Below are 17,067 nucleotides of genomic sequence, written 5' to 3'. Positions count from 1 at the left end.
AAAGCTATTTCTTGGGGCTGAGTTCTTTCCGTCCTTTTAGTAAGTGCCAGAAACTTAATCTGTGTTCCTTTTCACTTTCAGAGTCTGCTGAGAATCTACCCTCACTCCGTGTTTACTTCTCATGGCATTTATGTAAATTCTCTCCTCTGAGATGGTCCTTCTTCCCTGCCTCTAGACTGCATGCAGATCAGAAGTCACAACTGAAATGGAAAAGATACCCTCTTGTCTCCAGTTGGTGATTTGCATGTCAGAGGGAGTAGAATGGACAACATCCCTTCCAACCTGTCTACACCACACCGGAGTCGTATTTTCTGGGCAGTCATATATTTTTTTAAGATTTTATTTATTTATTTGAGAGGCAGAGTTACAGACAATGAGAGGGAGAGACAGAGAGAAAGGTCTTCCGTCCGTTGGTTCACTCCCCAATGGCCAAAAAGATCGGAGCTTCGCTAGTCCGAAGCAAGGAGCCAGGAGCTTCTTCCAGGTCTCCCATGCGGGTGCAGGGGCACAAGGACTTGGGCCATCCTCCACTGCCTTCCCGGGCCACAGCAGAGAGCTGGATTGGAAGAGGAGCAGCCAGGATTAGAACCAGTACCCATATGGGATGCCAGCGCTGCAGGCGGAGGATTAACCTACTGTGCCACAGTGCTGGCTCCATGGGCAGTCATATTTCTTGAAAGGACAGCAGTTTGTTTGGGCTTTTGTCGCAAGCTCAAGTTCTGCTATTTCCCAGTGAAACCAGAGAGCAATACAACAAAGGTTGACTTCACTATCATGAATTGATACTGCTTGCTGTAAACTTTGTGGCTGTCATTCCGCACATAGCATCTTTTAAGGGTGGGTTTCAAATCATTTACACAGGTATTGAGAAATCCTGCTCCCGAGTTAGAAAGGGAAATGACCCGGCCAGAAACGGATTGCTCCTAATGCTGAGGTTACAAGTGCCTTCCACTTGAGCTATCACCACAAGGTGAGTGGGGTCCTGGAAGCAGTCTTTTCATGAAGGGGTTGTTGACCATGTCCAAAACAGTAATTAAAAAAAATTCTAGGCATCATTGCTGTTATTGTAAAATCGAGCCTACCTCGTGATTTTATGACCTAAACTCTGCTTTCAGCTTTGAGGTCAGCTACACAAATAAGAAAATGTGCACGTGGGAAGTCAGGCTTTGTTCCCCACCCAGTGTGTGGGCCAGACAGCCCCGTTAGGCAGCAAGAAAAACACAAGGTCCTGGGGTGGAAAAAAGACTGAGGTTAGCAGCCGGGCGCTGACATCTCCGGGCGTCAAGGCCGCCCAGGCCGGTTGCAAGGCCGGTGCTGGACCAGCCGGCGAGTCCCGAGGGAGCACGCCGGAGTCGGGGGTCGCTGAGGGGTCTGCTGGGGCCTGGGTGGCCTGGCGAGGGCTCAGCGGCCACGGCGGCTCCACACGCGGGGTACACCCCGGAGCAGAGGCACCGCGCGAGGGCTGGAGCCGGAGCCGGAGCCGGAGCTGGAGCCGGCGCCGACCCCGGGAGCGCCCGGCCTTTCCCGAGCTCCGTGAGGGGCGGGGCGAGCGCGGCGGGGGGCGGGGCCGCGCGCCGGGCGCCCGCCTGGGATCGCGAGCGCGCTGCGCGGGCACGCCGGGCTGAGGCGACGAGGCCGCGGCGGGGCGCGAGCGCCGCAGGTGACCCGGGCGGGGAGCCGGGTGCGCGAGCGGCGGCTGAGGAGCCGCAGGCTGGAGGCGGGCCCTCGTTCGGCTCCGCGCACGGCCTTGGCGCTGCGGGCTGACGAGACGCGGCGAGCTGAGGCGGGCCGAAGGTGTGGGGCACCCACTTGACGGCCGGCGGCGCCCCCCGCCCGGGCCCTCGGCATGTTCCGCGAGGCGAGGGTTCTCCTCCCGCCCGTGGGCTGAGGCGGCGGCGGCGGCCACAGAAACGGGATGCACTTGCGGGGCGCGGCTTAAAAGACGCGGCGGGCGGGAATTGCGGGCCGCCCACGGGAGGGCTTTCGTCGCCCGGCCCCTGCCGCCGCTGCCTCCCGCCGCCACCGCCGCCGCGGGCCCGAGCCGGAGCGGCGGGGTGGGCGCCCCGACATGGCGGCCCGGAGCGCCCCGAGCTGCCACCTGCGGCTCGAGTGGGTGTACGGCTACCGGGGCCACCAGTGCCGCAACAACCTCTACTACACGGCGGCCAAGGAGATCGTGTACTTCGTGGCGGGGGTCGGCGTGGTGTACAGCCCGCGGGAGCACCGGCAGAAGTTCTACCGGGGCCACAGCGACGACATTATCAGGTACCGGGGGGCGGGGGCTGCGGCGGTCACCCCTGCAGCGGCTCGCGGGGGTTGCACCTGCGGACCTTGGGGGCGTCGTGACCGCTCCTGCGGGGAGGAATCCGCAGCCGCCTGGCCCCGCGTCCCCCGGGCTAGCACCCTGCACACGCCTTGCCCACTCTCACGGGTCCCTGCGGTGAAATCAAGGACCCGTTCCGTTTGCTGCCCCCCCCCCCCCATCAACATTACGAGGACCGCGAAAAGGTTATTTTGTTGGCATTTTGCTCCTTTAAATCTCGGAAGAGGGTTCTTATTAAATGAATTCCTAAAGCGCCGGGAGGGGAAAGCCTTTACCTAGCAGAGAACTGACCGAAGCCCACGAGCCCGAGGCTGGTCCTGGGAGGGCGCCCGGGGCGGCATTGGGAGGGCACTCACCTCTTGGCCATAATTCCGAGTCCAGCTTTCACTGCCTGTTATTCTCGGCACATAGGGAAGGAACCCCCGGCAGCCATCAGGCAGTTCATTGGATGTTAAAATGTGCAGTTTGGGATAGGTTTTATCTGAAAAAGTTGCTAAAAATAACTCCGCTGGTTTCCAGTTCTCTTGTGCCACGTTCATTCTAGTACTCCTGTGTAAGTTTACTTGTGTATTTTATTTTAACTCGCATCACGGTGGGTTGTTTTGTTGTTTGGTATTTCTGTGTTCTTTCTTGGGCGGTATCCTGAAGTTGGTCCCAGTGCTGGTTCACACTTCTTTACTGAGCCGTACATTTGGAAGGGAATTTTCAGTCAGTGTCTCAGTAGAACTTTTTGGGTAAAGTTAAGAGCTCCAGAAATTGCTCCAGGCCATTGCTCATTGCCTCAAGCCCAACGTTTTTGTCCTTTACAGAGGAGAATGTGTTGGAAAGATTTTGAGGATGCGTTTGTGTGCTGCTGCTGGTTTTTAAACAGAAATTCTAATTGGGCTTGATGATTCCATTTTATTCCCTTAATTATGATCCAAAGGATTTTAATTAGGCTTCTCACCTCCAGGATCTTGTTTTGATGTAGGCAGGAAGCTCTGATGCTTAAATGCTGTAAAAAATGGTTATTCCATTTTGTATCTCCGTACATCTACAGTGTGTTAAGAGGCCTGGGACAAATGGTAGGACAAGATGGAGTCAAGAAAAGCAAAATTTGAAATCGTAGACTAAGAAATGAAATGATGTTTTAAAAATTTATTTAGACACAAAAATGGAGTGTTTTCAGATTGTATTTAATGCATTACTCTGGGAAGGAAGCTGACAAGTCATCTCATTTTTCTCAAGTTAGGATTCTCTGTGTAGTATTTATCAGGACTACATACCCATTAATATTGCTGACTAAAAGAGATAAGCACTCCGTAGTTTATCTTGTACTAATTGTGACTTTCCCTCAATTTCCGGTCCTTATCCCTATTCCTTTAAAGTCTCCCTTCTTGTCCACGTGTTAGGACTCCTGAAGTACCAGGCACGGCAGCTTTAGCTACTTCTAGCGCCTTGCCTGAAGCCCTCCTGCGGATACTCAGCCTGGGAGGTGGATGTGAAGGCGTTTGAGATGTCTGATGGTGCACGTGTGCTGCTTTCACTCCTGGTATACAGGAAATCAATGTGTAGTATGGGACTTCTGAAAGTAAATAAGGTTTCTTTCTGGTGTCACACTGCTTGATTAATATAACATATATTTCAAAATTGCAAAATGTTCCAATTTTGTCATGATTTGATACATGTGTGTGATTTTATGCAAATGATAATCCTTAAAATAACCTTCAAGAGTGAAAAGAAGTTTCCTGAAAAATTATAATTGGTTACTAAAACCTGAATCATGAAGCTTGAATTGGTGGTACAAATTTAATATAATACTAAGAATATAATTTAGAAATAAGTAAAAAGACTTCGGAAATTTTATTGCAAACAATGATGATAGAGATCATTCTTTTTTTTTTTTTTTTTTTTTTGACAGGCAGAGTGGACAGTGAGAGAGAGAGACAGAGAGAAAGGTCTTCCTTTTTGCTGTTGGTTCACCTTCCAACGACCGCCGCGGCCGTCGCTCTGTGGCCGGCACACCGCGCCTATCCAAAGGCAGGAGCCAGGTGCTTCTCCTGGTCTCCCATGGGGTGCAGGGCCCAAGCACTTGGGCCATCCTCCACTGCACTCCCAGGCCACAGCAGAGAGCTGGCCTGGAAGAGGGGCAACTGGGACAGAATCCGGCGCCCCGACCGGGACTAGAACCTGGTGTGCCGGCACTGCAAGGCGGAGGATTAGCCTATTGAGCCGTGGCGCCGGCCTTACATCATTCTTGTTTGTGAAATGGATTAGGGAAATACTAAACTTCTGATTTTTTTTTTTAATTCACTTTCTTGACCTATAAGTATAGAAACTACTCTAGTCATCTTTCTGTCCTGTCACAGCAGAAGATGTAATATTCATAAATATAATGAATGGTAGAAAACACTGTTGTAATTCTAGTTTCAGTAATAAAAAGTCAGTGCTGTTTTCATCATTGGCTTTATTTCCATATTTGCTTGAAACTGTAAAAGTTATTGCTCAAATATGACTTAGTCTGAGGCTAAAACTGTTGCAAAAGGAGCAAGTCATTGTCCTTAGGTTTTGAATCACAACCAGTCTGTCATTTGCTTACTACTGGTCTCCTATTAATGTCATCTGGGATTGCCAGTGGTGGTGCCATTTTTTTTTTTCTTGCTAGGTGCCATGTCATTTATTGAAACAAAACGAAACAGGGCAAACACATTTCTTAGTAAGTGTAGTTTGTTAAAAATCCTGTTAAAACACACAGGTCAGGTGGTGTAGGACTAATCGAGGATCACTGTGAGAAAAGCTCTCAGGCCCTGTACCTGGGAGCCCAGAGAGGCAGCAGGAGACACTTCTGAAAGGAAGAAGCCCCTCACCCCCTCGCCGTCACCCACTAAATCCCTCCAGAAACTACCAAGATGCCTGGAATAAAAGGTTTCAAGTTCAATAGTCACAATCTCCAAATACAAAAAGTAATTACAATTCAACTGAACACAGAAGCTGGTGTGTGAAGTTATAGGGACGCAAGACATCCTATAAAAAGTTAGGTTAAAGATGATTTGGGTTTTGTGTTTTGAGGGTGTGGCTTTTCCTCGGTCACCTGAGTTTGGCAGAAATGGTTATCTTGATGAAATATCAATGGCCAACCCACAGTAAAAATGGACACATTTTAAAAATTAAAAAATCATAATTACCAAAAAAAGTTACTGTTCCCTCCCTCTGTATTTTGCTTTCTAAACTTTAAAAACAAGTTTTTGCCTTTTTTTTTTTTTTTTAAATCCTGAAAAGTAAACAGTAAAACAGCTCCTGGAAGAGTTTACAACCAACTGCATGAGGGCCTGGGAAGCTGAGGAGCAGGAGCAGGGTCAGGAGGAGACTGCAAGAGGGGGTTCTCCCCTCAGTCGCTGTGGTCTCACTGCTGATGAGAGGGGGGATTCGTCAAAAAAGAGGTAGGAGGAGAGGTGGGAGGTAGGGGCCCAACAGAAAATAAAAGATGATTGTTGCCTGTTTGAATACAGAGAAAAATGCCTGGCCTGGTGTGGGAGAAGCCAGTCAGCAGGGACAGCTGAGAGTTAGGAACTCAATGCAGGTCTCCCACATTGTGTCAGGAACCCAACTACTTGAGCCATCACCAATGCCTCATAGGGGGCACGTTAGCTTGATGCCAGAAGCCTGAGCTCAATCCCAGGCTCTCCAGTATGGGATGTGGTGCTTTAGCAACTAGGCCAAGTGCCTGCCCCTGCATTTATTTTTAATTCAATTTTTTTTCATGAACTTTCTGAATAGCTTGTATCTGTGTGTACCATACTTCTCTAGTCACTCACCACTTAGTTATATTTATGTCACTGATTTATGCAGAAGTAAGATCCAATATAAGAAATACTTGTACAATACAGGATTTTTGAGTCATTTTTTCTTTTTTTATCTCAAGTTATGCTGATACAATTCTCTAATTATGAAATGTTTTTACAACAAGTTTAATATTTTTAAAATATTCTAGACTACTACAAATTTATCATAAGGTACACATCAGTAATCTGGTCTGTATGTTGAAACCTGCCTGACTTTCCAAAGGATGCAATAGCTTTTAATATTTGTTCATCAACAATTTTTTGCAAGTTCTTAAAGTTGTGGATACTATTGATAGTTTTCACATCATTTATACTAGTGAAGGTTATTGATGGGGTATAATTAAGTTGGTGCGTTTTGGTTTTTGACTTTGGTTTCCTTATGGGACTCACCAGGACATATTGTTTATGTATTTTGTAGGTATAGAATTTGAAGTTCCTTTTTTTGTTGTTAAAACATGGTGAATGTATCTCATAAAATGGTGATGAGCTGAAGTGACAATGCATTTAAAATACCTTGGAAAGGATACTGTACTATATATAAAAGTACTTCAGAAAACTCATGGGAAAATGGGATTAAAAGATAAATTTATTTTGGTACAGAAACTTTTTGGAACCCATTCATAGTTTCTTCACAATATGCAATTTCCAAAAATGTTTTGAAGACTCCTTGTGTGAATGGAATTCAGGGTATTTTTTTTTTTTGCATCAAAATAAACATATCTTTTAGTTCCATTTCTATGAACTTTTTGAAGTACTCTCATGTTTTCAGGTTGGGATAATAATAATTCTTGATTGCTTCTATGTATGGCTTTTTTTTTTTTTTTAAAGACAATATGTTTGTTTTAAAGTGCTGCAGCCAATGCTGTCATCCTGATTCCCATGACTATAATTCTTTACATAAGCAGTCTGGGAGATGAGCATAAACTCTCCCCCAAACCTGTTACCAGAATTTTTTTAAAGCACTGTGTAATACTAAAAGCAGTTTTCAGAAAGTATCAGACTATATGTAAATTTAATAAAATGTCTTTGTGTTTATCTATAGGTAATTTTCATGGACTTTGTAATGATTGGTAAAATTTCCCTTTATATGTCTTGATATTGAAACATTCTTATTTGCTTTTCAAATACTGTATAATTTAAGGGATAAAACTAAAAGATATATTTAGAGAAAGATAAGAACTATGTAGAATAATAGTGAAAGTGTCTTAAATATATATGGACTGAATATTTGTACAGGAAAGAGCCAAAATTTTAGATTTGCATTATAACTTTTTCTTTACAATTTTATTATGTCTTTTTTTGCAGATATGTAGATAAATAATAAAATGTAATGTTTTGGATGTATATTAAGGTAAACATGAAATAATAAGTTTGTAGAAACTATTGTAATTTGCTTTTTTTTCACTCCTCAAAGAAAAATTTTTTTTGACAGGCAGAGTTAGAGAGAGAGAGAGAAAGGTCTTCCTTCCGTTGGTTCACTCCCCAAATGGCCGCCACGGCCGGCACGCTGCACTGATCCGAAGCCAGGGGCTTCCTCCTGGTCTCCCATGCAGGTGAGGGCCCAAGCACTTGGGCCATCCTCCACTGCCTTCCCAGGCCACAGCAGAGAGCTGGCCTGGAAGAGGAGCAACCGGGACAGAATCCAGCACCCCAACTGGGACTAGAACCTGGGGTGCTGGCGCCGCAAGCGGAGGATTAGCCAAGTGAGCCGCGGCGCCAGCCCAAAGAGTCTCTGCCTTAAGATATTCAGAGTTTAAAGACTCAATCAAAGTATCAAAGTACTGTGTGTACTAGGGATAGTATTAGTGTAACTGTAATATGTACATGGGTACATGATACTTCACAATGATGTTTCTTAGAGAATATAATACCAAGCTGAGTCAGGAAAACAGGAGTAGTTTGAAGAAATAAATGAAGGTATTGCATTTTGGGAAGAGCTAACATTGTATGGAGTGGTCTTGTTATGAGCGAATAATGAGTATCTAAAGGAATTAGGAGAAAATAATGAGTATTTGAGTTATTTCTGCTCAGTGCAGTTCCTTTTCTACTTACTGGTGGCTCTATTTTTTTCTTCTTTCACCACAGTTCTTATCAAGATTGCCAAATCCAGTGGTCAGTTATCATTTCTCATCTTTTTTTGATTTTTCATTATTATTTAGTACAGTCACTCTCACCTTTTTTAAAAGATTTTATTTGAGAGGTGGAGTTTTAGACAGTGAGAGGGTGAGACAAAGAGAAAGGTCTTCTGTCCGTTGGTTCACTTCTCAAATGGCTGCAACAGCCGGAGCTGCGCCAACCTGAAGCCAGGAGCCAGGTGCCGCCTCCTGGTCTCCCATGCGGGTACAGGGCCCAAGCCCTTGGGCCATCCTCCACTGCTTTCCCAGGCCACAGCAGGAGAGCTGGATTGGAAGAGGAGCAGCCGGAACTAGAACCAGCGCCCACATGGGATACCAGCGCCCACATAGGATGCCAGCGCCGCAGGCAGAGGATTAACCTACTGCGCCATGGCACTGGCCCCGCTCTAACCTTCTTAAGACACTTTCTTAAGTGGTTTCTGGGATACATCTATTTCTTAGATTACTTCTTTCAACAAACATTTATTGAATACCTGTTATTTGCTAGGGACTTACCTTAGCACTACAGAGACGTGGCAGCACACCAAACAAATGAAATTCCCCATCCTTGAAGAACGGATATCTCCTGGTGGGGAGTGGAGGGAGGATATGGAATAAACAAGATTGTGTGTGTGTGTGTGTGTGTGTGTGTGTAGTTTGTGAGGAAAAAAAGTAGAAAAGTGAGATAGGGACTGTTGGGGCGAGTTTAGACAGGTGTTTAAATAGGGTGGCCAGGGAGGCGCCACTGAAAATGTGACACTTGAGTAGAGACTTGGAAGAGAGAAATGGGGAGAGCTATTGAGCAGATTTGGGCCTTCCTGCCTGAGATTGGCAGCACTTCAGCCACATTAGTGACGCAGTTTGACAGAGTCACTCCTGGAACCTACTTTGAGAACAAACAAGGTGGGGGTGGGGGGTGGGGGGGACAGGACTGAATCAGGAAACCACTTAGGAGACTACTATAATAATCCAGTCACAGGAAATTGGTAGTTTAAACCAGGGTGTAACAATGAAAGTAGTTAGAAAAGGTCAAGTTCTGTAAAAATTTTGAAGGTAGAGGCTGCATTGTGTTTCATTGCCTCATACGTAAATTATGAGAGAAAAGAAAGGTCAGGGGTGATTTATAGTGTTTGGTTAGAACAACTGGAAGAAAGGATTGCCAGTAACTGAACTGGGAAAGACTGGGAAGAGCAAGTCTTTTTGTTTTTTGAGGGGTGGAATGATATCAGAAGTGTTGTAGAAGTATTCATTTGTGATGCCTAATAGACAGCCACGTGGGGTGTAAATTAGGCAGTTGAACATGCGTGCCTATGATTTAAGGAAGCAATCTGGCTGGTATAAATTTGGGTGCTATCAGCATCTAGATAGTATTTAAAGCCATGAACCTGGATGAGATCACTGAGGGAGTGAATATAGAGAAAGGATCTAAGTAAGATTTCCATAGCACTCTGACATTTAAATGTAGGGGAGACTGCTGTGATTTGAATAAGGATTGTGGCTTCCAAAATCATGCTGGACTTTAACTCCCAAAGTTATAAATTATATATATATTATATGTAAAATATTATATAGTATAAATAATATTATAATATATATTATATATATATAAAATATAAAAGAGTAGAAACTTAGCCTAATTCTGGTGTCTAGGAGGTGGGCCAATCCTTAGGTTGATTGGAGCATGCTCTTGGAAGGTAGTTCTCCTGAGAGGCTTGGTTATAAACATCTGAGTCAGGCCTGGCAGCTCTCTTCCTGCTTCCTGGCTTGGCATGGGATCCTTCCTCCATCCATGCCTGTGCTCCACCATTGCCACTTTCATCAGAGACCAAATCAGGGGGCCTGTCTAGTCCTGGACTTGAACCTCCAAGACTGTGAGCTAAATACACCTTTTCTCTTAAAATGGCCCAAGTGCTTGGGCCCCTGCACCCGCAAGGGAGACCTGGAAGAAGCACCTGGTTCCTGGCTCCAGATCGGCACAGCTCCAGCCGTTGCTGCTATCTGGAGAGTGAACCAACTGAAGGAAGACCTCTCTCTCTGTCTCTTCCTCTTTCTCTCTCTGTAACTCTACCTCTCAAATAAAATCTTAAAAAAAACAAAAAAAAACAAAAAAAAACCTTCTTTTTAGGATGAGTTTTCTCAGGTTTTTGTTATAGTGACAAAAACCTGACTAACGCAGGAATGAACTGACAAAAATATGATCAGAGAAGCAGCAGGAAATCTAAGACTGTGGGGCCCTGGAAGTGGAGAGAGTATTTCAGGGAGAAAACAGCAGTCCTCTGTATCCAGTAAGATGAGGACTGCTTCACCTCAGTGGAGGTATTAGCTGTTTCATAATAATTGCTCTGTAATCCCAAGATTTGCCAGGAGACTGTGTGTCCAAGTGATTGGGGGAAAAAGGGGAGCAGGAAGAAGTAAAAATGAGTCATGTAATTATTAGTACATAAAACTAACCAGCACCTGAAAACGTATTAGAGATACAAATTCTTTTTTTTTTTTTTTTAAAGATTTATTTGAAAGAGTTACACAGAGAAAGGAAAGGCAGAGAGAGAGGTCTTCCATCTGCTGGTTCACTCCCCAATTGGCCGCAACAGTCAGAGTTACACCGATCCAAAACCAGGAGCGAGGAGCCAGGAGCCTCCTCTGGGTCTCCCACGTGCGTACATGGGCCAAAGGACTTGGGCCACCTTCTATTGCTTTCCCAGGCCACGGCGGAGAGCTGGATCAGAAGTGGAACAGCCAGGACTTGAACTGGTGCCCATATGGGATTCTGGCACTGCAGGTAGTGGCTTTACCTGCTATGCCACAGTGCTGGCCCCTAGAGATACAAATTCTGGGATCTCACCCCAGACCTACTAAATCTGAAACTCTGTATGTGGAGCCCAGCAATTGGTTTTAATTACCTCCAGGTGCTGTTGATGTAGTCTAAAATTTGAAAACTGCTGTAGATTCCTGATTCTCAACCATAGTTACATAACAGAATTGCATGGAGAATTAAAAACAAAACAAAAGCTACCAATGATGAGCCTCACCGCTAAAAATTCTGATTTAATATATTTATGGTAGAGCTCAGGTAGTTTCTTTGTTGTTTCCTTCTGCTTTTAGTTTCTAAGCCTCCCAGATGATTCCAATATGTACAGCTGATGGGCTAGGAATAAACCCTGGGGGGAAAAAGATCTAGCCAAATTTCTTTTTATCCTTTTATTCTTTTTCTCACTTTCATCCATTATACTTGTATAGCAGTGTGAAAAAATTTCCAAATACTAGGACCCCCTTAAATATATTAGGTCTCTTGCCTAAGGCCCCTACTCCCTCCAATAATGACATGTCTGTTTGGAGATTTATTATCAAAAGAGAAGCAGTCCTTAGTTGATTTTTCTGTTGGTGGATCTATTCGGAATTGTCAGGGGCTAAAAACACAAAAAGACACATATCCTGCATCATCAACCCAGAAAAATGCTCACACACTGGGTACCTGAAAGATCAGAATAATGTGTAAGATTGAATGCATCCTGGATGATATCATTTGAGCTCTGTAACCCAGGTCTCGGCTAATTACTTGAACAGACTTAAGGGGTAGCGCACTGGATTTGGCTGAATGATTTATATCTTGAAAAGTCCAAGATAGTTGATTTTGAAGGCAGAAACAGTAAAATCTGTAGTGAAATGCAGAAACCAACTAAACATCCATGATTTTAATATTTGATAGGTTATACCATCAGGAGGTCAGATTGTCTACATCGTATGAAATTCTCAAGTGATATTTTCTCATGGACAGTTGAAACAGCACCCTCAGTTTATATCCAGTCAGGAGGAAGTACTCAAACTATGTTTTGTAGCTTTTGTTACCACTAATCAAGAATGAAACAGCCACTAATACTGACTGGTTTCTCTTTGGTCCAGCAAGTGTCCTCCATTCAAGGTGGATTAGTATTATGAGACAGCATAGGACTGACAAGGGGTTATATCTTGTCAGTGTAATGAACAAGCTGCCTTGGCTATAGTGAACTCTGATTGCAGTGTAGTAGGGTGGAAAATGGCATCACTATGTTGGCTAAAATTGGTAAGAACTAGAACAAAAGTCTCAGTAACTACTGGGTCTCCTATTTATAATATCATCTTCTTTTGACCAATATAATTTTTTATGTGAAAGAGTTAAAGATTGAGAGGGAGAGACAGAGAGATCAATCTGTTGGTTCATTCCCCAGGTGGCCAAAACAGCTGGACTGAGTCAGACCTAGGCCAGAAGCCGAGAGATTCAATCCAGTTATCCCACTTGGGTGGCAGAGGCCCAAGTACTTGAGCCTTCTCCTGCTTTCCCAAACCATTAGCAGGGAGCTGGATTGGAAGTGGAACAGTTGGGAAATGAACCGGTGCCCATATGGGATGCCAGCATTGCTTTACCCACTGCACCACAACACCAGTCCCAACCAATATAGCTTAAAGGTGAGTTGGAAAGTTAAGATTAAATTAAATGTAGTGCTTACCTTATAACACTGGCAGTCATATATGTGACATATATATGTATATAAATGTATCTGAATTAGTAAGCCTATGGGAGAAATGCCATGTAATTGTTTAGGGTTGATTGGCTGCTAGCATAAAGGGATGGACATGGGACTGAAGGTGAACATTGCACTCTGGATTCAGCCATCTTGGAAGCTATAGGCAGACAATGCATCACAACACCACAACATTCCTTTTTATATATACATGTATTTAATTTTATTTAAGTTATACAAGTTTCATTTATATCATGTATACAGACTTAGGAACATGGAGATACTTCCCAATCTACCCTCCCTCCCACCCACACTCCAATCCTCCTTTTGCCTCACTCTCCCATTCCCACTCTAAATTTTTACAAAGATCTACTTTGAGTTTATTTAATGATTGTAAAGTTAACCCTACACTAAGTAAAAGAGTTCAACAAATAGTATGAAGAAAAAACACTGTTCCTCAACAGAAGAGACAAAGGCTGTACACAATCATCAAAATGCAAAATGTCCTTTTCATTCCAATACATTATGTTTTAGGTACTCTAATAGTTACCATGGATCAGGGAAAACATGATATCTGCCTTTTTGGGACTGGCTTATTTCACTAAGTATAATGATTTCCAGTTGCATCCATTTTGTCTCTTTCTTTCTTTTCCTTCTTTTTCTTTCTTTCACAGCTGACTAGTATTCCATAGTGTGTATATATTTCATAATTTTTTTATTCAGTCAATAGTTGATGGATATCTGGATTGATTCAATATCTTAGCTATTGTGAATTGTTATGCATTGTGAACATGGGGGTGCAGATAATCTCTCTTTCAGATGCTGATTTCTTTTGGTTTGTGTAAATTCCCAGGAGTAGGATGGCTGGATCATATGGTAGGTCTGTATTCAGATTTTTGAAGTATCTTCATACTGTTTTACACAGTGGCTATACCAGTTTACATTCCTACCAATAGTGGATTAGGGTACTATTTTTCCCATATCCTTGCCAGCATAATTTATTTATTTGAGAGACTGGGGATGGGGAGGAGAGAAGGAAAAGTGAAGGGGGAGTGAAGGCGGGGGAGAGAGAGGGAAAGAGGGAGAGAGGAAGAGGAAGAGAGAAAAAAATCTTCCACCTGCTGGTTTACTCCAGATAATCCAATGGCTAGGGCTAGGCCATGCTGAATTCTTCCAGGTCTCCCACGTGGATAACAGAGGCCATTAGTAGTGAGCTAGATAGGAAGCAGAGTAGCTGGGACACAAACCAGCACCCATATGGGTTGACAGCCTTGCAGGTGGTGGCTTTACCTGCTACACCACAATGCTGCCCCCCCCCAGCTCTGTTTCTGATCCAGCTTCCTTCTAATGCACACCTTGGGAGATAGCAGATGATGGCTCAAGTACTTGGGTCCCTGCCATCCACTTGGAATACCTGGATGGAGTTTGTGGCTTCTGGCTTTATCTTGGATGTTGCAGGCATTTGAAGGGTAAAGTAGTGGATGGGAGATGGATCTCTTTCCCTACCTCCTCCTTCTGTCCCTTTCTCTGTGTCTCTCTCTGCCTTTAATAGAAATAAAACTTTTTAAAAACTTTAAAATTAATAATAAAGAAAATTGAAAAACACAGAAAAATATTTACTCTCATTCTTATAGCCTATAGATGTTGCTCTTTTATTTTAGATTATTCCTTTTTGATAATTACAAACTAATTTTAATGAAGAATGGGATGGGAGAGGGAGTAGGAGGTGGGATGGTTTGGGGGTGGGAGGGCGGATATGAGGGGAAGAACTGCTATATTCCAAAAGCTGTACCTATGAAATTTATATTTATTAAAAGCTTTCTAAAAATAAAAATATTATTCATTTTTAACCTCTTTTGATGCATATTTTTGTTATTTGTTTTTATTTGAAACAAAGAGACATAAAATATCTTCACCCACTGTTTTACTCCCAGATACTAGCAACGGTTTGGGCTGGGCCAGGCCAAAGTAAGGAGTCCAACCTTCATCCCAGGTATCCTCTGTGGGTGGCAAAAATCCAACTGTTTTAACCATCATCTGCTGCCTCCAAGGGTGCATTAGCAGGAATCTATAGTTCGAAACAGAACTAGGATGTGACTCAGGTACTCTGTTATGAGATGTAAGCATCCCAGGCAGCATCTTGGCCACTGTGCCAAGTGCCAGTCCCATAATACTTATATTCTTAAGTAATTGAGGACTCACACTGTATATACATTTTGAATTCTGTGCTTCTTAACAATAGAAGCTTTTCTCAGTACTATTAAAAATCTCATGCAAATTTCTTAGATGTTAGACATTAAGGTGGTTCTCAAGCTTCTACTGTTTTAAAACATGATGCAGCAGAGGCTTGAATTGTGGCATAGCAGGCTAAGCCACTGCTGCAGCACCAGCATCCTGTATGAGCTCTAGTTCTAGTCTCAGCTGCTCCACTTCCAGTCCAGCTTACTGCTAATGCATTTGGGAGAGAAGCAAAAGATAGCCCAAGTGCTTGGGCCCCTGCCATCCACATGGGAGACTCAGATGAAACTCCTGCTTTAATCTAGTCCAGCCCCAGGCATCGTAGCCATTTGGAGAGTGAACCAGCAGATGAAAAATCAATCCCCACCCACCCCCTCCTGTCTCTCCCTCCTTAACTGTAACTCTGATTGTCAAATAAATAAATCTTTTTACAAAAGAAAGATAATGCAGTAAAAAGAATTGTATGGTCTTCTGTATTAAGATTATTTTATTCAAAAAATTTTAGATTGTCACTTAGTTTGGAGTATAAATCTGGAAAAGAGGTTTTATTTACATTGCAGTGTGGGATAGAAAGCCACCATGTTACGAAATTTTTAATTTCCAAAATAATCTACATTGAGTGAAGATTTTCTGATCTGTACTTATCTTTGTGTTTAGCTACTTTTTTATATTAAAAAATTAAAAAGTTCTGTTCTTAATAGCTTAAAGCTTGATTTGATCTTTGTTTAAATGCCAAAAATGTACCTAAATGAGTTATTCAGAATGCCATAAAATTGCACAGTTTTGTATATGTATATAATCATGTTCATGTATATTTAGATACACATACTGCTTTCTAAATGAGTTTTACTATTAAATCATTTGGCTTGCTGTTTACTCCCTTTTGTAGTTTTTAACCTAACAAGTTTAAAGATAAGTCTAAGTTTGAAAATTATTACCTTTAAAGCTTTATCTTTGTGCAATCTATGTATTTGTGAGACATCCCTGTTGGCATAATTTGTCTTAGCTGATATTTAGGGCTTTAGAAGTCATTATTTCTGGGCTTGGTACGTGATTAAGAGATCTACTGCTCTAGAAAGTATCGATGGCCAAAGGACCATTTTGTACTGTTTCCTGGTTGCCAGTCTGATTATACTCTTCTTTTTGTTATAGATTGTCCTAATGGTAGGTCACATAATAAAAAGATTAAATAATTTGAATTCTTAAAAAAAAACTTAACAATGGAAGCTTCTTTGGAAAGTCACTTAAGTATTGTAATCGAATATCTGCTATATACCAGTCATTGTTGTAGGTGTGTAGGATATAATAGGAACAAAAAGTGAAGTCTGTGTCCTGTTAGAATGTATGTTCTAGTGGGGAAACAGTAGTTAAGTGATAGTACTAAAATTGCAACTTTAGACAGTTGATAACCACTGTAAACAAATTTTGGAAAAGGCTAGAATATGTTTGAATGACTAGGAGGCAGCCTCGTTAGAATACATTGAAACAATCAAGGGAATGAAGAAGATGAGACAACTCTTGAGGATTTTTGCTCTAATGAGAAGAGAAATAGGGTGATAAGTTGGGAAAGGGAGATTTTTTAAAAAAAATTTTAATAGTATACTTTTTTCTCCAGAAACCTTTTATTTAAGGTATACAAGCTTCATGCATTTCATAAATACAACTTTAGGAATATAGTGATTCATCCCACCATACCTGCCCTCCCCTCTGCTTTCTCACCCTTCTTCCTCCTCTCTTTCCTATTCCCATTCTTATTTTTTACTAAAATATATTTTCAATTAACTTTATACACAGAAGATTAACCATATACTAAGAGTCCAACAAATAGTATGAAAAAAAAAACTTCCTCAACAGTTTTTTGGTTTCTCTTTTGATTTCTTCAATGACCCACTGTTCATTCAGGAGCATGTTGTTTAGTTTCCATCTAGAGATTTATGAGTTGTTGATTTCTAGCTTCATTCCATTGTGATCAGAGAAGATGCATGGTGTGATTTCAATTTTTTTTTTAATTTGCCAAGACTTGTTTTATAGTCTAGCCTGTAGTCTATCCTAGAGAAAGTTCTATCCACTGA

At 42.7% G+C, this 17,067-nt stretch overlaps 1 protein-coding gene across 11 annotated transcripts in view; it reads left to right on the top strand.

The window, feature by feature from the left end:
* Positions 1 to 1,926: 1,926 nt before the first annotated feature.
* Positions 1,927 to 17,067, top strand: part of EML5 (EMAP like 5) — a 171,752-nt gene continuing 156,611 nt past the window's right edge. For 10 of the 11 annotated variants that reach the window (XR_011385002.1, XR_011385001.1, XR_011385003.1 and 7 more), the window contains exon 1: positions 1,927 to 2,265. Coding sequence is in view for 7 of the 11 variants with exons in the window: in XM_070065495.1 (XP_069921596.1) it covers positions 2,069 to 2,265 (197 nt within the window). In the remaining 4 variants the exon portion in view is untranslated. Of the gene's footprint in view, positions 2,266 to 5,581; positions 5,743 to 17,067 lie in introns of all 11 variants that reach the window. The other variant, XM_070065493.1, reaches the window with a different exon arrangement.

This window comes from Oryctolagus cuniculus, chromosome 20 (genome assembly GCF_964237555.1).
Source record: "Oryctolagus cuniculus chromosome 20, mOryCun1.1, whole genome shotgun sequence".
In the NCBI taxonomy this organism is placed as follows: Eukaryota; Metazoa; Chordata; class Mammalia; order Lagomorpha; family Leporidae; genus Oryctolagus; species Oryctolagus cuniculus.
The sequence above is the reverse complement of the archived record's forward strand: the minus strand, read 5'-3'. Positions and strand labels throughout refer to the sequence as shown.